This window comes from Eleutherodactylus coqui, chromosome 5, assembly GCF_035609145.1.
Source record: "Eleutherodactylus coqui strain aEleCoq1 chromosome 5, aEleCoq1.hap1, whole genome shotgun sequence".
In the NCBI taxonomy this organism is placed as follows: Eukaryota; Metazoa; Chordata; class Amphibia; order Anura; family Eleutherodactylidae; genus Eleutherodactylus; species Eleutherodactylus coqui.
In genome coordinates, this window is record NC_089841.1 from 246,865,584 (window position 1) to 246,886,617 (window position 21,034).

At 43.1% G+C, this 21,034-nt stretch overlaps 1 protein-coding gene and 1 long non-coding RNA gene across 2 annotated transcripts in view; one reads left to right on the forward strand and one right to left on the reverse strand.

Annotated features, from left to right (window-relative positions):
* The window catches only part of LOC136628488 (uncharacterized), a 199,546-nt gene extending 178,655 nt beyond the window's left edge, over positions 1–20,891 (forward strand). Inside the window, exon 3 of the long non-coding RNA XR_010792881.1 lies at positions 19,085–20,891. This is a non-coding gene — a long non-coding RNA (uncharacterized lncRNA). The remainder of the gene's footprint in view (positions 1–19,084) is intronic.
* Positions 9,357–21,034, reverse strand: part of SUSD1 (sushi domain containing 1) — a 133,574-nt gene continuing 121,896 nt past the window's right edge. The window contains exons 23-25 of the mRNA XM_066604430.1: positions 18,267–18,360; positions 14,646–14,682; positions 9,357–10,057 (exon numbers count right to left, since the gene is read on the reverse strand). Of these exons, the coding sequence (XP_066460527.1) occupies positions 14,667–14,682; positions 18,267–18,360 (110 nt within the window). The 3' untranslated portion in view covers positions 9,357–10,057; positions 14,646–14,666. The remainder of the gene's footprint in view (positions 10,058–14,645; positions 14,683–18,266; positions 18,361–21,034) is intronic.

Below are 21,034 nucleotides of genomic sequence, written 5' to 3' on the forward strand. Positions count from 1 at the left end.
TGCTCTCTCCTGGTTCTCTTCCTACCTCTCTGACTGCTCTTTCAGTGTTTCCTTTGCTGGTTCTATCTCTGCCCCACTTCATCTCGCTGTTGGGGTACCCCAGGGCTCGGTCCTTGGTCCCCTTCTCTTCTCTATCTATACTGCCCCAATTGGACAAACCATCCACAAATTTGGCCTCCAATACCATCTCTATGCTGATGACACCCAACTACACACCTCCTCTTGTGAGATCTCTGGACCATTCCTCCACAATATCACCGACTGTCTGTCCGCTGTCTGTAACACTATGCCCTCCCTTTTTCTCAAACTAAACCTCTCTAAAACTGACCTCCTTGTCTTTCCACCTTCTAACCAACCTCCCCTCAACATCTCCATTCCAGTGTCTAGCACCATCATAACCCCCCGACGGCATGCCCGATGCCTTGGGGTCACACTGGACTCTGACCTCTCCTTTGCCCCCCATATCCAATCTCTGGCCCAAACATGCCACATGCACCTCAGAAATATTGCTAAAATACGTCCGTTCCTAACCACGGACATGCTAAAGACGCTCGTGGTTGCCCTCATCCACTCCTGGCTTGACTACTGCAACTCGCTACTGATCGGCCTCCCCCGCACTAGACTCGACCCACTCCAATCCATACTAAATGCAGCAGCTAGACTCATTTTTCTATCCAGTCGTTATTCAGACGCCTCTGCATTATGCCAGTCGCTGCATTGGCTGCCCATCCACTGCAGAACTAAATTTAAACGCCTCTACCTCACTCACAAAGCTCTGCATGGCGCTGCGCCAGCATATATCGCCTCCCTTTTGTCAGTACACCACCCAGCGCGCTCACTCCGATCGGTTAACACACTCAGACTAAACACCCCTGTAATACGAACCTCACATGCTCGCCTACAGGACTTCTGTATGGCCATATTAATGCACTTTGTAATATACATCGTGCATTAAATATGAGCCTCAGGAGGCTGGAATCGGCACATGTGACGGGGCGGAGCTACGCGATGACGCGTACAAGGGGGCGGAGCAAAAACGTCGCTGCTTCCGAGCCAAAGGGAGAAGACCTATCTGCGCAAGCGCGTCTAAAAAGCAAGAAGACACCGAAATTAGACGGAGCCATGGAGACGGGGATGCCAGCAACGGAGCAGGTAAGTGAATAACTTCTGTATGGCTCATATTTAATGCACGATGTATATTACAAAGTGCATTAATATGGCCATACAGAAGTACTTAACCCCACTTGCTTTCGCGAGACAACCCCTTTAAGTGTGCAAATGAAACCTTAGCTGAAAGCAGTTAATAGGCAGAGGGCTCTTGTCTGCGCTCAGATCCTTTGTTCTCCACAGGTAAACAATGCTTTCAGCACTCTCCTTGAGAACTGCTGATAAGGCTGAATGACGATTTTTAGGGTGAACTGAATTTAACGATCAACTAGCAGTGCCTGAAAAGTGCATGATGGGCGCGCGTTTAGATGTGCCAATGATTGCTAAAACGATCATTTTTTACCGATTTTTGTAGCGATCATCGCTTAACACTATACCAAACTTTTTTGTTTTACTTAATGTTAAAAAACGCATTGCATCGCACGTAAGTTGCAAGTTCGTGCATTGCGATGCGATAAAATGAAGTCTCAATTGGGGAACATAGGAGATTTTTAAAAAAGCAAATCGCAGAAAGATAGGACATGCTGTGACTTATAAATCTCACAACATCGCATGAGCGAAAACATCGCAAATGAGAATGAAACCATTGAAAATCATTGGTTTCATCATTCTGCGTTTTCACGCACTCTTGCATCGCACGATTTTATCGCAAGTGTGAAGGCACCCTGAGTTAGTCAGCTGACTGAATCCTTCTTTACATAGGCCAACTGTTGCCCAAACGAGCATTTATATGAACTGGCAAGATTGTCGGCCGTGTACAAAGGCTTTAAGCAGGAGGGAGTTAATGGAAAATATTGAAAAAAGTTTTTCAGTTTTCAGCACAAAACCTTATTTGCAAAATGTCAAGTCAAAAATTTGAATGGAGATGAACATTGCAGGACAATTCCAGCATAAAAGACCAGCGATATTTGTATTTATTGTGTGCTGCTTATGAGACATTGTTTATAAGCTATTTCGATGTAATAGACATCCACCCCCGGCATCCTCCCTCCAAGAGTTGGAAATTAATTAGAAGCATGACAACTACAATTAGATTTTGCATGAGATCTACGAGAATCATAAAGACATTAGTGTTACCTGGCAGACAAGGATATCTCGTACATTATGAAAAGACGCACATAGAGGTATGATTTGTCATCCAATTAATGAGCACATTCATTGCTATTTGGTGTGCACATTTATGCTTTGTTGCTTGGGAGTCAAAGCTGCTACTGACTCGGGCAGCTCCTTGGTCGATAGAGTAACTTTACCACGGTTCTCTTCAATCCCTCATCCCATTCAGCTGCTTCACCAGATTTGGGCAATGGTGCGGCTGCTTTTCAGCTCTTAGCTCCAGATATCGAGAGCAGGTCTCCGGACCTTCCTCATAGTCCTCCAAGCGCCCTGTCTCACAGTCAGCCTCCTCCTGTCCTACAGCTCTGCACCTGCTCTCCTCAGTTTGGCCAACAGTAGCTCCGCTCACTCTACAACAATCCCTGAGCACACTGTTGCGCAGCATAAATTGTCCTTTTTATATCTAGGCATCAGCATCAACCCACCAGAAAGTTCCCAGTGAGCATGCTCAGTTCTGCTATGACAAAATTTGTCTCATGCAGTAATTTTGGCACGATTATTGACGCATTTTCACTCCATATCTATAGCCCCATTTTAACCCTTTAGGGGAGCCCATCAACCCCTACCCCTTGTAATAAACTTGCCTACTATGCCCCCACCTGTGACATCACTGCCTGTTTTGGGACCTTAAATAGGGCATGACATGCAATTGCAATGACATTGACCTCTCCAACAACAGCACATTCTCTTACTGTCTTGTCTATTACCCTTCCCCAGCAGTGAATCTTTCCCACTGACTCCCACCTACTGCAGCAGCACATCCTTCCCACTGACTCCCATCTACTGCAGCAGCATATCCTTCCCACTGACTCCCACCTACTGCAGCAGAATATCCCGCCCGCTGACTCCCACCTAGTGCAGCAGCACATCCTGCCCGCTGAATCCCACCTACTGCAGCAGCACATCCTTCCTGCTGACTTCCACCTGCTGCAGCAGCACATCCTTCCCACTGACTACCCCCTACTGCAGCAGCACATCCCGCCCGCTGACTCCCATCTACTGCAGCAGCACATCAGCTCTTCTTTCCCGTATGAATTTCCTTGAACGTTGCACTGGAGCAAACGCTGATTTTTTTTGGTAGGCAGCTAGAGGGGCCTTAGGGCTCCTACCCACTTGCGTTTTTTTTTAATGTTAAAAACGCATCACAAGTTTGTGCTTTGCGGTTTTGTGCGATGCATTTTTGACATTAGAAAGTCCCATTGACATTTACGTTGTAAAAATGCAGCGATATTGCAGCATTAAAAAGACGCAAGTGGGTAGGAGCTCTTAATGTAAGGCGTGTGGGGTGCCGGAGGATTAAAAGATGAAGCCCATATTTCAGGAAACAATAGCGGTCTTTACTTGGCAGCTGAATTAGCAGTAAAGTCACTTAAACTTGGCAAACAGTTTCAGAATGTTTAACACACTTTCAAATATTACTTGGCAACAGCATCTCAGCTTGTCAGCCCTTGAGGACCAAAGAGAGGTTTACTATGCCTGACATTTCCGACGCCGGGCTTAGAAGACTTTCCCCAGCACACGGTGTGCTGAATACATGTAGAGGCACACGACTCCCGACCAAACGTACATTGCTGGCATAAGTAAAAATTGCCTGGAAACCCCCTTTTCTTTCAACATTATAGTTAATGGGTGGCAGAACTGAATGGAAACTTTTGCATTTGGTTCTGTTGTCCCTTTAATGGATCAGTTTTCAAATGAGAATCAGAAGAAGTGAAGAAAGACAAAAACAAATCAGTTAAAAATGGATGCATAGTAAATGGAACTAAACAGCAACAAACTGATAATTGTCAGGTTTTTTTGACGGCTTTGTCTAACTGATCCATTGAAAAATGGAAAATACGGTTTCAATTTGGTTCAGTCTTAATTACGTTTTGCTATCCGTGTTCTGCTTAGCAGAAATCGAAGCTACATAACATCCTATTCTAGGTGTTTAGTGGTTACAGCACCATCTAGCTGTGTTAAAAATGTATTACAACTTGTTTTTCTATCATAAAGACTGATGTATTATGGTTAGTTTGCAAGGCATTGTGGGAAGAAGGAGCTTCCAGTCAGAGACAGACTTATCTTTGCACCTTCCTTTTCAAAATCCACTATCCTTGTCAAAGTATATCTGTTTTACCATCATTATCGTCACATCATCATCAATCAATCGCACACAATCACAAGCAATCAATCGCATTGAATGCACGCTTGTATGCTACGATCTGTTAACCAATAAATCTGTCAGATTAAGAAGAACAGTTTGTTTATTTGGAAGACAGAAATGGTTAAGCTGAATGTCGGACTGCACACTGTGTGAACGTGTAAGAAGACAGAACAATCCGTTTTATTTTGTGGAAAAAACCTGATCCATTAAAAATGGAAAGCAAAGCGCTGATGTGAAGGAGCCGTAAGTCATACGAATGTCTGCAGATTAACTGCATAGAAATCCTTAGAAGGATCCCTAGTAGTAAAAGAAAAATAGAAGAGCAAGAAGAATAAACACAGAAAGCCAATACAGCCACCACTCTTGGTTAGATTTGAATCTACAATCCCAGGACTGCAAGGTAGCAGTACTAATGACCGAGCCACCATGCTTGAGAAGAGTAAACACAATGAGAACACACAACCTCCATGCAGATGTTGTCCATGGTCACACATGGGAAATCTAAAGTAGTAAAAGTTAATATTGCTCTTGATGAGATTTGAATCTAGGACCCCCAACACTGCAAGGCAACAATGCTAACAACTGCACCACATACATTGAACCACCACACAGAAAACACAAAACGGATTGTCTTCAAGCCCCAGGCGCCTTTCAGTGAGTAGAATGCAAATAATAAAACGATTCATCTGTATTTTGCTTCACAATCTGGAAACATAAGCGCAGCAGTCGCACTTTTGAACCAAAAAATACAGAAGTCAGTTGAAATAGAAGACCTTCCACTTCAATATATTTCTATGGGCTTGAAAGTGGAAGCATTTTTGTTCTGTTTTGCTGTTCCCACAACGAAAGAGCAAATCTGAAGTGAAACTGCTAGAATGAATGAGCCCTAAGTGAAGGAAAGTATCAACTTTTTTTTTGGGGGGGGGGGGGGGGGCAGATTTGAACTGTGAAATACCAGCATCTTAAATGGGAAAATATTACTACCAATACACAGAAAAATGTATTTAATTCTAACACAACAGAAATACAAAAAACATTTAAACAGAACATTTATTAATATAATTGTATCAAATAAATAAAAGATAGGAACACCGCTGCATTAATACATATGTAAGAACATCACCTGAAGGAAGTAGGGTACTAGTGCAGCATGTCTCCACCAGAAGTATGGTTGGAGACATGCATTGGCTGGGCTGAGTTACAGGTAACGCCTAGATCACACCCAAAGCTGCCAATTGGCTACCTTGCTGGCGGTGTACAGCCTTCATCCTCCTCCTCCTCCTCCCTGGTCGGGCAGCCAAATCTAAATAGCGATGGCAGCAGTGGTGACCTGGCGGTGAACAGCCTCCATCCTAAAGGCGGCGGCAGGTGAGACGCGGCTGTCTATGACCTGGCGGGGGATGGGACGAGAGCAGAGATGGGAGCATGGCTTGGAGAGGCGGCATGGACGGTGAAAGCAAGCCCAGCAGCGGCAGTGGAAGGGAGCTGAGATGCGAGCGCAGCTCGGTGAGAGGGAGGCTGGTGGGGAGAGTGACGGTGGGGCCGGCTGCGGTGGCAGGGGAGAACGGGAGCAGAGATGGGAGGCCAGCAGGGAGATGTGTGAGCTGTCAGGGGAATGGCCGGTACATGTGTGTCTGGGAAGGTGTGTGTGCAGCAGCCAATCCCAGCCCAGCCAACCCATGTCTCCACCCATACTTCTGGGGAAGACATAGTGTACTAGTATCAGGAAGTAGTCCATGACAATCCCAACAAGGTTAATGAACCTTTGGCGAAAGTGCATCTTGTGTCTACATAAGAAAATCTCTGCAGATCAATAGATTCCAGAAAGAACTTGCTAGTGAACAGCTGCATCACCACAAGGACCAGCGGTAGTAGCATCACACAGATGGTTGGATGTTGCATTACTATGTACTATCATATGTCCTCTGCCCTCCTAGGCTCCTGACTTTACTGTACAAAATTGCCACAATTGGAGATTTCTGACTGTCATTAGCAGACAGTCTTCATTTCAGTAATACCGATATAAGGGGGTGTTCACATCAGGCTTTTAACGTACATTTTGCTTATATGTTACACGTACACAAAAAAGTGACCACTGAAAACGGCCAGATACCGTTATACAACAGATGTCTTGTTTTTATATTTTTCTTTCTGTGATACATAAAAAAGTGAAAAGCTTAAAGAAATGTATGCAAGTTTAAGCTTACATGTACTTTTCTTTTCTTTTTTGGCCTATATGTTAGGGGGCTGCACACGGCACATTTGCATTGCGGGCGTCCGCCTCTGGATTCCGCAGCAAATACCTTCCATAGTATCCCTTCACACGAGCGGAAATCAATTGCAATCTTTTGCTTGTGGAGGAAAAATCACAGCATGCTCTACTTTTGTGCAGTGTCCACATGGACGGCTGCCATTAAAGTTAATGGAAGCCGTCCAACCCACCACCCATGCACAATTGACATTGTGGAAAGGTCGCAGGACCTGCGTCATCGCCCAGTGATGGCGTGGAAATATCTGTACTGTGCATGTCAGGCGGCTCGCCATCCAGACCATCCACAGTACTGAAGAATTCAAGAAAAGACAGGTACGTGGGGTCCCCGGCCGGGCACAGGGTCGGATTCCGCTGTGGGCTCCCGCATGCAGAATCTGACCCAGTCGTGTGCAACTGACCTTAACCCCTTAAAGACCAGAGTATTAGGTCCTAAAGGACCGGACACTTCTTTGCAATTTTACCCGTGTGGCGGATTTATGGACCTGATTTTTTTTCCCGCCCTGCCAAAATTATTTTTGCTGCATTTTTTTTTTCGTCATATATACAGCTATTTTTAATACCTTTTTTCACAGAATTTTGTTTTCAGTTTTTTATTTTATTTGGAGTAATGTGTACAAAAAGTTTAAAAAAAGATGTTTAAATTTATAGTTTATTATTTTATTAGTATACTGTATATACTCGAGTATAAGCCGAGTCAATAAGTTTTACCACAAAAAACTGGCAAAACTTATTGACTCGAGTATAAGCCTAGCTATACTCCAGTATATACTAGGTTAAAAGAAAACGCAATACTCACCTCCCAGCCGGCGTCTGTGTACCTGGCGCAATGGTCTCCCCGGCGGTGCGGCAAGCTGCTTCAGACTTCTCCCTGCTCTCATCTCCCTGCTCGGTTTTCAATACCTCCGCCATCAGAGCTGTATAAGTAAGCGCTGCGATTGGATCGAGCGCCAGCCAATTACAGCCGGTAATGGCTGTGAACGATCAAGCGCCAGCTGTGATTGGCTGGCGCTCAATCCAATCACAGCGCTTACCTACTTAGCGCTGACGGCGGGGGATTTCAAAGCTGAGCAAGGAGATGACAGCGGGGAGAATTCTCAAGCAGCTTGCCTCACCGCCGAGGAGACCATCGTCCCGGGGACACAGACGCAGACTTGGAGGTGGGTATTGCTGAGGTTTTTTTTTTTACCTCACTCGAATATAAGCCGACGGGGGGTTTGTCAGCATAAAAAAACGTGCTGAAAAACTAGGCTTATACTCCAGTATATATGGTAATAATTTTAAAAATAAAGTACAGGAATCGGTTCGCCGTTTTGTTTTGGACGGTTTGGCTTTGGTGACTGTTACTGCTATGGCCACTATGGAGGTCACTATTAGGGATTGTTCACATGGTCTACTTATTTGAGAGATTGAAAATTGCTTACGCCCGCATTTTTCAGCCACTCCGGGGTGTTTTTATGTGCGCAAATACACTATCCATTTGCGTATGCAACTAGAACACAGAAGGCTCATTGAAATTGTGCACAAATACACAGGTTTCCTGTGTATTCACTGTGTATTTGCGTCTACACGTTCACTGCAATGGCCTATAGTGGGGCGTAATGCACACCAAAATAGGTCATACCACGTATTTCTTCACACATTGCTCATGTTTATGAACTTATTGAAATCAATGGGCACTGCGCAAATACACTTACGTGAATGAGCCCTTACTTTACAATTACAATCGGCCCTTTGAAGGCATCATGAGAGCGGTTTCACACGGCCATGTGCACAACTATGCTCGCCGCTCCAGAGAATAGTTGCATATGAACGGGGTTTTCTTTTTTCTCCGGCCTTCAAACTCCACACCATAGCACAGGAATTAGAAAAAAAAACTGTGAGAGGATAGGTCCTGCCCTATCTTTCCAGCATGAAGTAAATACTACACATGGGAAAGATGACAGGTGAGAATCCTGAAAGTGAAAACTAAACCATTGAAATCAGTGCTTCGTTTCATTCCACTATGCGGCTGTGATTATCACGGCCACGTAATGGGACCAAAAGACGCCCATCTGTTTAAGCCCTAAAGCTGATGTGGCCCTCAGTGAAAATGAGTTTGGCAGCCCTGCCTTAGTGTGACCTTACAGCTCTGACACATCAGGGGTCTGCAGCGATCACTTGATTGCCAGATCCCATGCAGAAAATGGCAGTGCCACTTTTTGCAGTCTCTACATAGCATTTACTGAACTCTATATAGCTTGTAAAGGAAAGGCAGAAGTGGGTAAAAAGTGCTCCAGGTTCTCAGCTTTGTCTGACAGCCGAGAACCCGACCTGCTCTTGACAAATTGGAGCTAGTAGCTTTAAAGCGCAGGTCCGAATGCTGTATAGTTATGGTCCTTAGTAGAGATGAGCGAACGTACTCGGTAAGGGCGATTTCGCAATCGAGCACCGCGATTTTCGAGTACTTCACTACTCGGGTGAAAAATACTCGGGGGCGCTGTGGGGCGGGGCGTGGTGGAGCCGGGGGTAGCAGCGGGGAACAGGGGGTAGCTCTCTCTCCCTCCCTCTCCCCCCCCACTCCCCTCTGCAACTCCCCGCTCACCCACAGTGCCCCCGAGTACTTTTCACCCGAGTAGTGAAGTACTCGAAAATCGCGGTGCTCGATTGCGAAATCGGCCTTACCGAGTACGTTCGCTCATCTCTAGTCCTTAGTTCTCAATGGGTTTAACATATAGACATACATTTCCATAAGTTTGTGCCTGTTTTTAAATAAAAATAAAAAAAGATAAGCGCTCAAACAGTTCAAGTGCAAGTCTTCGAGGCCCCATTGAAATGGGAGCGATGTACCGTGATCAGTGCGGCGCTCGGGATGCCATGCTAATCGTGGTAAAAAGTGGCATGTATGAGAGCGGCCTTAAAAGTATAAAACTAGAATTCTTTACTTTTCCATGTTTTCTATCGACTGTAATGTAAATATATTAAGCGTGGTTTGTTTGTTTTTTGTTATGGTGGTATGCTACGCTCTTGTATCCAACAGGAAGAAAAATGTACTGAAATGTAATAAATCAAATGTTGCCAAAAGTATGCCGTTCTGAAGGGTATTTGACCAATTATAGTCTATGGGTATATCAAGCAATATCTTTTAATACTTTTTTGTACCAAACCATATACACTCAGCAGATGGCTAAACCATGATGTGAAGATCCTCCAAGTGAAGCAATATTCTACTGGCATACAACTACTTAAAATATGCATTAAAGACTCTGGGCAGATGTGCATTTTTTTCTGTTCCACCGCATCGCATTCCCCGTGATTAGAAAGAACTTCACATAATCAGGTTGTCACATGAAGAGGATTCTGGGATGGCTCATTAAATAACCCTGAAATGTAACAGAAAATATACGTAGAATTAAACATACATTTATTGAGTGTTATAATAGCACAGAATGAAGATATCTTCACATTGATTCACAACATCAAAGGCTTCTCTGGTGAGGCGGAACATTTCACACAAAAATCTGCATATCTAACATCAGATTTTGCCACAAATTTGTATAAGGCAGAATCCACAGCAATTCCACGACAAAATACACATTAGACATTTGGATGTTGGTGCAGAATTTTCAGATTTTCCAGCAGATGTGGAAGCACCCTTATGGTATGTTTACACGGGGTCGAAATGATGCGGGTAATTGCACCACATTTCTGCATCCAAAACAGAGTCAAAATCCACACCGTTGGTGAGGATTTTGACTTGAGATCAGCTGCGTACCTGGAGCTTATTTCAGAAGATACAGCACTCACCTTCAGAGTCTTCGGCTGTCAGCGCTTCCTTTCCAGGGCAGCGGGTGGCCTCTAGTGAGCTCAGCTCCACTAGTCACTTCTGCATCACCTGACCAGCGCCGCTGCGCTCATTAGAGGCCACTGGGTGCCTGGTGAAGGAAAGCTGAAAGCTGAAGACTTTGGAGGTGAGCGCTGCATCTTCTGAAACCAGATTGATATTCACAGCATGGAGAGGGCACCTTTCTATAGTTCGCTACAGGTTTGATTCACCCCAAGGTGGGGATTCTAGGTTTCATAAACACATCTACATGGAGCAGCTGATCTGCAATTTAAATAGTGGCCAAATCTGCACCGTTGAGGGTACAGGCAGACTGACTTTTCTTCCGTCCAAGTAAAAAAAAAAAAATTGCATGTCCTATTCTTGTCCAATTTTCGGGCAAGAATAGCACATGTCAGTGTACAGTCTCCCGCACATTGGACACCATGCGGAGATTCTTGAGTGCAACTTTTAAATTGCCTGTGTGCATGTACCCTCAGTTGCGGATTTGGGCACTGTGGATTTTCAGTGGAACTGCTGCGGTCATTCTGTTACAGAATGCCCACAATGATTGCACCCCATGTGAAGGTACCTTTAGTCTGCCTTCACACACCGCGAAAGGAATGTCTACAGCAAATCTGCAGGAAATCCACAGTGGCCAAATCTGCAACTAAAGGGTACGGATTTGGCCACGTTTTTACTTGCAGAACAGCTAATTGTAACCCAATTCTGTCATTGATTGTGGCTTTGTCCATCTCCCACCTTCTGGAGGCTGCTACCTGATTCCCTGAGGCAAAGTCCATACCTTCTTGCTGGGGTTAAGGGTGAAGACCAGAGATCTTAGACTCCACAACCCAGTGTAGCTGGCTTTGTATCCACTTTGAGGTCCCTAGAAACCTTACTATATGTTCTGCACGGACTTTGAAACCTGCCCTCTACTTCTTGGGTCTGACATAAAACAAAATGACCGTAATAGTGCAATCCCTCCAACCAGTTCTACATTTTAGGTGTACGCTATTCTGAACAGCTATAAAGGATGCCTCTATCGGGCGAACCTGGCAGATCGATGCATTAGGGCTTCTTCAGACGGACATATGCACCAAAGGTCCTCATAGAGGTCTATCAGAGGTGCGTAAATGCGCAATTCCATAAAAAAAACCCACTAATCTGGATTTTATTAGGTTAAATAGCCTTTTTAAATCGCAGCGGGAGGGGTGTCCTGCTCCCATATGACCATGCCCTGCGTGTACAAAAAGGACAGTAAAACATTCAGAAACGGGTGAAAATCTACCTTCTTCATAGTGCAAATACGTTGCGCTGAAGTGTGCGCAGCTGCGCATATGTTCGTCTGAAAGAGCCTAATGTTTCACAACTCCAGACCTCAGGGACCCCAAAAAGGTCAAAATTTCAGGCTTTCCTCAGTATTGCACAGGTGATGTAATTATTGTCGGTGCCTCAGACATTTCCACAGAGGTTCTTACTATAGAATATCCTGAAAACATGACCTGTTGGGGTCCGTGAGGACTGGAGTTGGAAAATACTGCATTAGGGTTCATTCACACGAGCGTTGGCGTTTTTACATTTGCCCGTCAGCACCATAAAACCCCTTGAATGGGTGTTTTTTCCGTGATCCCAGCCGGCATTTTCTCACCATTTCACACGACCGTGAGTGTCGTTATTCGCAAAAAAAATACATTGCACACCGAAAATCCCTCGCTCTCCAAAAATCCTCGTGATGGCTTCCAATGCCAATATAGAGGCACCTGTAAGCTTTTCGCAGCATTGGACACTGCATAAATGCCTCCCCCTCCTTTTTTTCCTGCACCCGTAGGAGTCTATGGGACCCGCCGGCATACAATGGCCAAAACATAGTTCATTTTGACCACCGTGTATTTCGGATGCTTATGTTCTATCTTCAGCAGGTCGACGTTTCCACACACCTTATATTCACCTGTGTGAATGAATGCATTGGAAACCAATGCCTCAGATGGTCGTGTATATAGGGTTGGGCTATATGCGCTCCTGTGAATAAGCCCTTACACAGACAAAGAATAGTTTTCAATGGACACCATGTAATGCTTGATTTTCCCTGGAAATTGAACCCTTACAGCTGATCACTGGGGGCCACGACAGGACTACCTGAGAACAGTGTATTAGAAGAGGATCTTTCTGACAAAAAAATGCAAAAAACCGAAAAATTATTTTTAGTTGTGCCTTCTGTGCCCTCTATGGGTCTCTAGTTGAATTTCAAACGTCGACTCCCTAAATATAGAAGAATGTCCTCCCGCTCTCCCTGGTAGGTATGTGCTATGTAGTGCTGGGGTCATAAAGTCAAATCATCGTCCAGCAACCCATCTCTTCCAAGCCCGATGCTAGTCATCAGGAAGGAATGCGAGGATCCACACCAATCACACCATTTATTACAATCCTCAGCTCACTTTTTAATATATTATGAGGCTGGAGGAGTAATAAAACAGAGTTTGTGCTCCATCTGTAAAACGGCTCCCACTATCAGTACAAACATGACTTATTTTTAATCTGATTACCAAATTAGGTGAAAAATGTACAAAACAGACCAAGAGCATTTAACTACTTCATTCCTCTGTCTTTCTTCTTTTTTACGCTCTCCTAGGCTCTTGGCTGTACCACATAGGGACCAGACACTTTTAGGGATTTTACTAGAGATGAGCGAGCCTACTCGGTAAGACAATTACTTGAGCGAGCATCGCTCTTCTCGAGTAACTGCTTAGTGATCCGAGCAGGCTCGGGTGGGCTGCAGGGGTGAGTGTGGGGGAGCGGAGCGGGGGAAAGAGAGAGACACTGTGGTCTCTCTCACTCCTCCTCCAGTTTCTCCCCCCCCCCCCCCTCCCCGCAGCCCACCCGAGCCTGCTCGGATCACTAAGCAGTTACTCGAGAAGAGCGATGCTCGCTCGAGTAACTGTCTTACCGAGTAGGCTCGCTCATCTCTAGATTTTACCCATATGGTGGTTTTACTGTCCTATTTTTGTGTTTTTACTCCGTGACACATAGGGCTATTTTTTTTTAGATCTTTTTTCACTGAATTCTTTTTCCTGTTTTTTAGTTTTATTAGAGGTAGAAGGCTTAAAAAAGCTGTTTATTTTTAAAATTAGTATATCTTCACTAAAATAAGGTACAAGAACTGGTTCACCATTTTGTTTCAAACATTTTGATATATAATTTGTATAGTCTCTGATTACACTGCACATATTGTCTGCAGCCAGCAATGGGAGTGGGCGGGACAGAGCTGAGCTTAGCTCCACCCCCGTCCCATACCCTCCATTGCAAACGGCAGAGTGCAGGAGAGAGGCAGAGAGCCGGTGAGGGAGAGGGAAGGGGGGGGGAACAGCTTAGATATAAGCGTACATTGGTGGCCATGAAAACGCCAGCCGATATACGCTTGTGTAAATAAGCCCTTAGTCTGTAATTTTTTAACACTTATTTTTATAACAATTTTTTTTAACATTTATGTCCCCCATGACGTCATATAAATAAGACCTCTCGGGGTCATATTGTCTTTTTTTTTCAAACTTTTACACTGTCACTGACACACCATACCCAACACAGTGGCCACAGGCAGGACTCAGTAGGGTTAAATCCATAGCAGCCCTGGTAGAAGTCTTTACTAGACCCCCTAGTGGCTGTGGCAACCCATTTGTACTTCACAAAGGTATTGCAGGCGGAGTTAATGGGAAGGCAGGGACCCTTCCTCCACTAGCGACTTAGATGCTACAATCAGGATTGACTATAGCATCTAAATGGTTAAGCAACTGCGATTGGATGTAACTTTTATTGAGGCTCTGTTAGTTACAAGAAATAGCTGTCGGCCAGTGGATATGAAGCAACTCCAGTGGCTGAGGGTGTGAAGGGTTTAAAGGAGTTTTTGCTGACTGCATAAAAGGGTCTGCTTCTTCTCTATAAATTGTGCTGCTCTATTCTACAGGCTGTTTCTGGTATTGCAGCTCAGCCCTATGTGCTTGCATGGTGCTAAGTTGGAACACCAGACTCAACCAATGGCCAAGTATGGCATAGTTCAGGGGAAAAAACAGATCCTTTTTTCTAATCCCTGACGACCCCTTTAAGATCAAATGCCCAAGAAAGCAGATTTATAATATAATATAGTAACTTACTGTCTATCTAAAATGTCTCTGTTAGCTGTTACAGCACCTACAAAAAAGCAAACAGAATATGATTCATTAACAATCGGTAAGGAAGGTGGAGATAACCACAGAAAGAGAGAGATCTCTACACTTCTCCTACAATTGCATATATATTCGCTGAGAGGAATGGTAAACTAAAACGTAACTTTTATTAAGATGTAACTAAAAAAGAGAGCTGACAAGAAACTGACATAAATATGAAATGATATCAAAAAACCTTAGTGACATGAGGAGACCCTAGTTCTCATTTCACTGCATGGAGTCACCGCATGCAAGCATACCAATGAGATAGAGGAATACCTCCGTATCAAACCTTGTCCTTCAGAGACATTACTACCTTAGTACATGTCTAATTACCTCTGTAGTGATTTTAGGCTCTAGGTTGAAGCCTCAGATGTAGCAGTTGCAGGTGTGGAGAGTAGTCAAGGAAGAGCCAGGAGTCAGCAATGGAAGGTCTCAGTTCGCAGCACAGATGGAAGAGGTGGGTAGCGTAGTCAGAAGGGAAGCCAGGGGTTGTTATCAGAAGATCTCAGTAGAATAGCAGAGGAGCAAGCAGAAAGAGCTCGATCACGACTTGCAGCATTATAATCACACACTCGTGCGGGGGTCAAGCTTTTATAGGAAGTCCCAATTAGTGGCAGGGTGAGACCAGGACAGGGAAACAGAGAGTGGAGCCAGTCAGGTAAAACACAGGAGTATTGCTAGGTGTTCAGCAGAGAGCTGTCCAAGTCCTGGATGGCCTAGTGAAGAGAGCTGTCGACTGGAGTGCAGGAGCACTGGGGTGCAAGTCCTAAAATGACCTTATCCTCATCTCAAATTGTACTAGGCATATATAAGGCTGAAATGCTCATACCCCCGTGCAAAAATGTTAACTACTCCAGCCATTGTACTAGAAGCTGTGGAGCTAGTCTATTTCCTGAAAAGGTAGTTAGGGACAGGACTGTTGAAAAGCATAGGAGGAGTTTTCTAGCAAGGCTAACTCAACAGCTTCTAGTACAATGGCTGGTGTAATGAATGGCATGGGCCCGTTTTAGGACCAGCAGAGGTAATTAGATATACATTAGTAGTATCTCTGAAGGACAAAGTTTAATACTGAGGTGTTCCTCTATCTCATTGGTATACTTTCATGTGTTGAACCTAAGGGGTGAAATGAGGACTGGGGTTTCCTCATGTAACCGAGGTTTCTTGATATCTTTTAATATTTGTGTCAGTTAGTCATCAGCTCTCTTTTTTAGTTTTATATAATATAAGTGACTTTTTAATTTACCATTCCATTATTATATTGAATATATTAACAATGGCTAACATTTATATGGGGTTTATGGCTTATGGTAATATATGACTATACATTATTATTATGAGTTGCCATGGGAAACTTATGGTGACACCTTTACTATCTAAGAATGCAAAGAGAAAGGGAAATTCTTCCCATAAAATACCACAGCCACATATTAATCCTTTTAAACATCATATGATAGTAATTCCAAGAAGGTCACATGTGTTGGATGCTTTTTCCCCTTCATTTAAGTTTAAGCACATTTTTATCCTTTTTCTTCAAATTATAATTAAAAGTGTCTTTGAGATTAGCTGAAGTTAAAAAAACCCTTTGAGCTGGAAAACCTTCAGTTGGCCTTTGATCTATGCCAGCAGATTTTATAAATGATAGCATTCCTGTGCATGCACTTAGTAATACAGTTGCAAGACAAAGGAAGCGAACCCTTTGGAATTACCGGGATTTCTGCATTGATTACTAATGAAATGTGGTCTGGTTGTTATCCAATTCACATTTCTAGTATCAATACACTAATGACACACAAATAGTTTTCCTGTTCATGTCTTTTATGTAGCACATTGAGTAAACATTCACGGTGCAGACAGAAAAAGTAAGTAAGTCTTCGAATTTAACCACTGTAGATCCCCTTTACCATCAATCACCTCAACCAAACGTTTCCTGTAGCTGTGAATAAGATTTGTACAATGAATCGGACCGAAAGTGCACAGAAATAGAACACATTGATTTGAATGGGGATATTCACTTGGGCTTTCTTTTACTTGAACGGACATTCCGAGTAAAAGAAAAAAAATCACAGCAAATCCTAATTTTCTGATGAAAATTATCTGTTCAAGTCAATGGGTGCGTTTAAAAAAACAACAAAACAGACTGCGCTTTCTTGTAGTGTCTGTTTTTAACGGGGTTATCCAGGCAGCGCCTGCTTCCACTCCAACCAGGAAGTATCCCGGCAGGCACTGCCTGGATAACCCCTTTAACATATGTAACCATGGGGACCATAAAAAAAGTTAAAGGGGTTGTCTCGCGAAAGCAAGTGGGGTTCAGCACTTCTGTATGGCCATATTAATGCACTTTGTAATATACATCGTGCATTAAATATGAGCCATACAGAAGTTATTCACTTACCTTCCCTGCACTGGCGTCCCCGTCTCCATGGCTCCGTCTAATTTCAGCGTCTAATCGCCTGATTGGCTGGAATCGGCACACGTGACAGGGTGATGACGTGTAGAAGGGGGCGGAGCCAGAACGCTGCTGCTGCCGAACTCAGCCGAAGGCAGAAGACCCTTCTGCGCAAGCGCGTCTAATCGGGCGATTAGACGCTGAAATTAGACGGAGCCATGGAGACGGGGACGCCAGCGCAGGGAAGGTAAGTGAATAACTTCTGTATGGCTCATATTTAATGCACGATGTATATTACAAAGTGCATTAATATGGCCATACAGAAGTGTATAACCCCACTTGCTGCCGCAGGACAACCCCTTTAAGAGAACCAATAAGTGCAGAGCCTGCACATTTTTTCATATGTAAAATGGATGGAAGTCGCACATGAAAATCACTAAACCGCAAAAAAGTTATTGCCACCTGCTCTAACCTCCAGCCTGTTCTATCATGTTGCATGAACTCTGCCTGTATACCCACTACATCCTTGCCTGTTCCTCTAGTACCTTTTGGCTCGCCTGGGTCAGCTGTCACTCCACTGAAACTACTCCTGCGAAAACGACCTGGGAATTCCCTGCAGCTAAGACCAGATCCCTCAAAAAGGGATTACAGAGTGAAAACCAGAGGACCCATTAGAGTAACTAATGTATCAGAAACAAAGGAGCTCCTTATGTTATAAAAGATCTTGATCGGCAAAGAATGTTGGAACTAACAATTACCAAGAGCCTGCATTGGGAATAAATTATAGGTGAACTCGATTTACTAGATAAGTTTCCTTGACCACTTTATTGTATTGCGGTAACCTTAAAATATCTCTAGTTATTTCATGTTTCGGAAGATTTCCCATCTTTGCTGCAACTGACCCAATTTTCCTGCTGATTATAGCGTTCTGGTTGCTAATTCAACTTTCAGAATATTTTGGTCAATTTTTTATAGGAGTTTTAAACAAGAGCCTAAAAGGCAAAAATAAGTGACCTTATTGGCTTCCGGGTTTACTCTACTGTATAAATTAGAATAATTACCATATTGAAATATTCTTATCTGTGAGAAGATAAATATTGCAGCGCACATAATACAAAGACCTTGTGAAGGAAAATACATTTTATTTCAAGAATGGTAGGTATTAGGTCCAAGGTACTTACCGTGCCAAAGAATAAGACATAAATACAATGAAGCATGCAAAAGCAATTGATCCTAATAAGACCACCATCATACCATGACTACTGCCTGATAACTCTGAAAGAAAAGGACAATACACATTGGTTAGTAGTGAAGGAAGCACCCCAGACAAAGCAAAAAGTGACAATAATTGTACAATTTATATTATTTATAGGAAAGAATGTTCAATTATACTACTGCACTTGGCGTAGAAGAACAGATATTACAAAGGATATAATGCGGGTTTTATGCCAACAGTCTCTAAAACTATGGTAACAATATATTTTTTAAGCAATAAAATCTTCTACAAACATGTTTTGCATGATCAGTTAATTCAAGTCATATTTGGTAGATATTTAGCCATTAGTTTTAACCCTTACAGTTTCAATATTTAGTCATAATATCAGGTAGTAGCATAATATCTAAACACTGGAATATACAGTATAGTACAGTTGCTACGACACAAAGCTCGGAGGGATAGCTTACACTAGGGAAGAGTGAGAGAAAATGTAAAAAGATCTAGACAAGCTTGAACAGTGGACGGCGACTAACAGAATGATATTTAAATGCAAAGTCCTACATCTGGGCAAAAGAAATGAAAAAAACACATACAGAAAAGGAGGGATTGAGCTAAGCAGCAGCAAAGGTGAAAAAGACTTGGTAATACTAATAGATCATAAACTGAACATGAGTCAACAGTGTGATGCAGCAGCAAAAAAGGAGAACACAATTCTGGAATGTATTAAGAGAAGCATAGAGTCTAGATCACATGAGGTAATTATTCCCCTCTACTTTTCCTTAGTCAGACCTTATCTGGAATATTGTCTCCAGTCCTGGGCACCACAATTTTAAAAAGAAATCAACAAACTGCAACAAGTTCAGAGAAGAATTACCAGGATGGTGAGCGGTCTGCAAACCATGCCCTATGAAGAATGGTTAAAGGATCTGCACAAGGAAAGACTAGAAGCAATGGGATGAAACTGAAAGGGAGGAAACACAGATATTAGACAGTGAGGGCGATCAATGAGTGGAACAGGTTGCCATGGGAGATGGTGAGTTCTCCTTCAATGGAAGTCTTCAAAACAGAGACTGGACAGACATCTATCTGGGATGATTTAGTGAATCCCGTATTGAGAAGGGGGGTTGGGTTCTGATGACCCTGGAGGTCCCTTCTAACTCTACCAATCTATGATATTACCATCCTCTTTCAAAACAATGTTTAGGTACCAGTATAGTAGTCATTCAGACAAGTACCAGCTATAGTCAACTAAGCAGTAGGAGTTAGCTATACTGTATACTCAAAGTCCATTTCATTAAGTATGCTTGCTTATTAATTCAAATATGAAATCAATTAATTATATGGTAGCAGTACAATGTGTCAAGGCATGTAGAATTTGGCAAGAGGTTCAGTCACCAATTAGATGAAACATCAGATTTGGAACCAATATGTTATTCTAGAAATTGCTAATTTCATAGGATGTTTATGCATAACACAAATAAATAAAAGATCTAATGAGGGCCAGCTCTATGGCTCCAAACATCTTGTGAGATCAGAAGAGTCAGAACGGTTTAATCTGACAGGAAGATGACTCAAAATGTACATTACAAGAGTGCAATGCTGATGAGTATCTCTATTAGTACAGCATGTGGAACCTTGAAGTGGATACGTTGCAGCAAATGACCTCCCCAATTCTACTCTGGACAATTAAGAAGAGAAAGGTGAGATTACAATAGGTAAGCATTAAAACTAGGCAACTGAATAGCAGAGAAACCAGGGCTACAAATATCTTCATTTCTGCTTCATGATAACTAAAATAAAGTGTGAAATGATTCTATGAATCCCTCCTGGCTTGCTTCAATAATTTACACTGTTGGTGCTACTATGCCCTTTATTACCAAGGGCATACATGCTACTGTCTGAGTATTGTTGCTATGTTCATTCATTTCCACTGAAAAAATATGACAATGTAGTACCCCAGACTTGGGTACTACAGCACTTTTGTGGTCACTTCATATAATAATGTGTATATGCCTTTAAATGGTTAATTATGTGTTAAACTTGTGTGCTCCTGCAGCCTAATCCCGATGTGTTCTGGTAGATTACCCTAACCTTCTTAGCATATCTGTCAATCACCCTTATCCAGCCTAAGGATTGGTAAATTAGCTAGCTAGTTGCTAGGGAGCCTGTGATTGGGGGATAAGTCCTCAGCACAGGTTGGGTGAGCGTGATAGTATAAAAGGGAAGGGGTGGAGCCCGAGTCATTTGTAGTTTGAGAGAAAGATCATCAAGAACAGCCAGTGGGGTGGGAAGCAGAAAAGGAAAGTGTAAGTACAAAGAACAAGAATTGTGTTGAGAAAGACAGAAAACAGGCAGGAAAGACATTTCATGCAAAGAGAAGCATAGAGAAAGAGATATCAACAAGTACAAACAGAGGGCAGAGGCAAAGAGGAGTAAAAGAAGATTTAGCTATGAAGCAAAGTAGATTATTAATGTAATGAGTCCAGAGGGGCCTTCCGGTATCTATCTTAAACAGTCCTAAAACTAAGCACAAGGAAATGATCAAACGGTGTAACTGTAATACCTATCTGAAAGCAAAGAAATGAAAATGTAATGTAATGCTTTATGGAAGAACCCTCTTAAGTAATAAACTGCTTTCTTGTTTGCACCTTCAATCCTGACTCCTGGAGTCCTTTCCCACCAACTTAACATCTGTACTGAGGTACCACACTCTTTTTGATTTTGTACTGACTA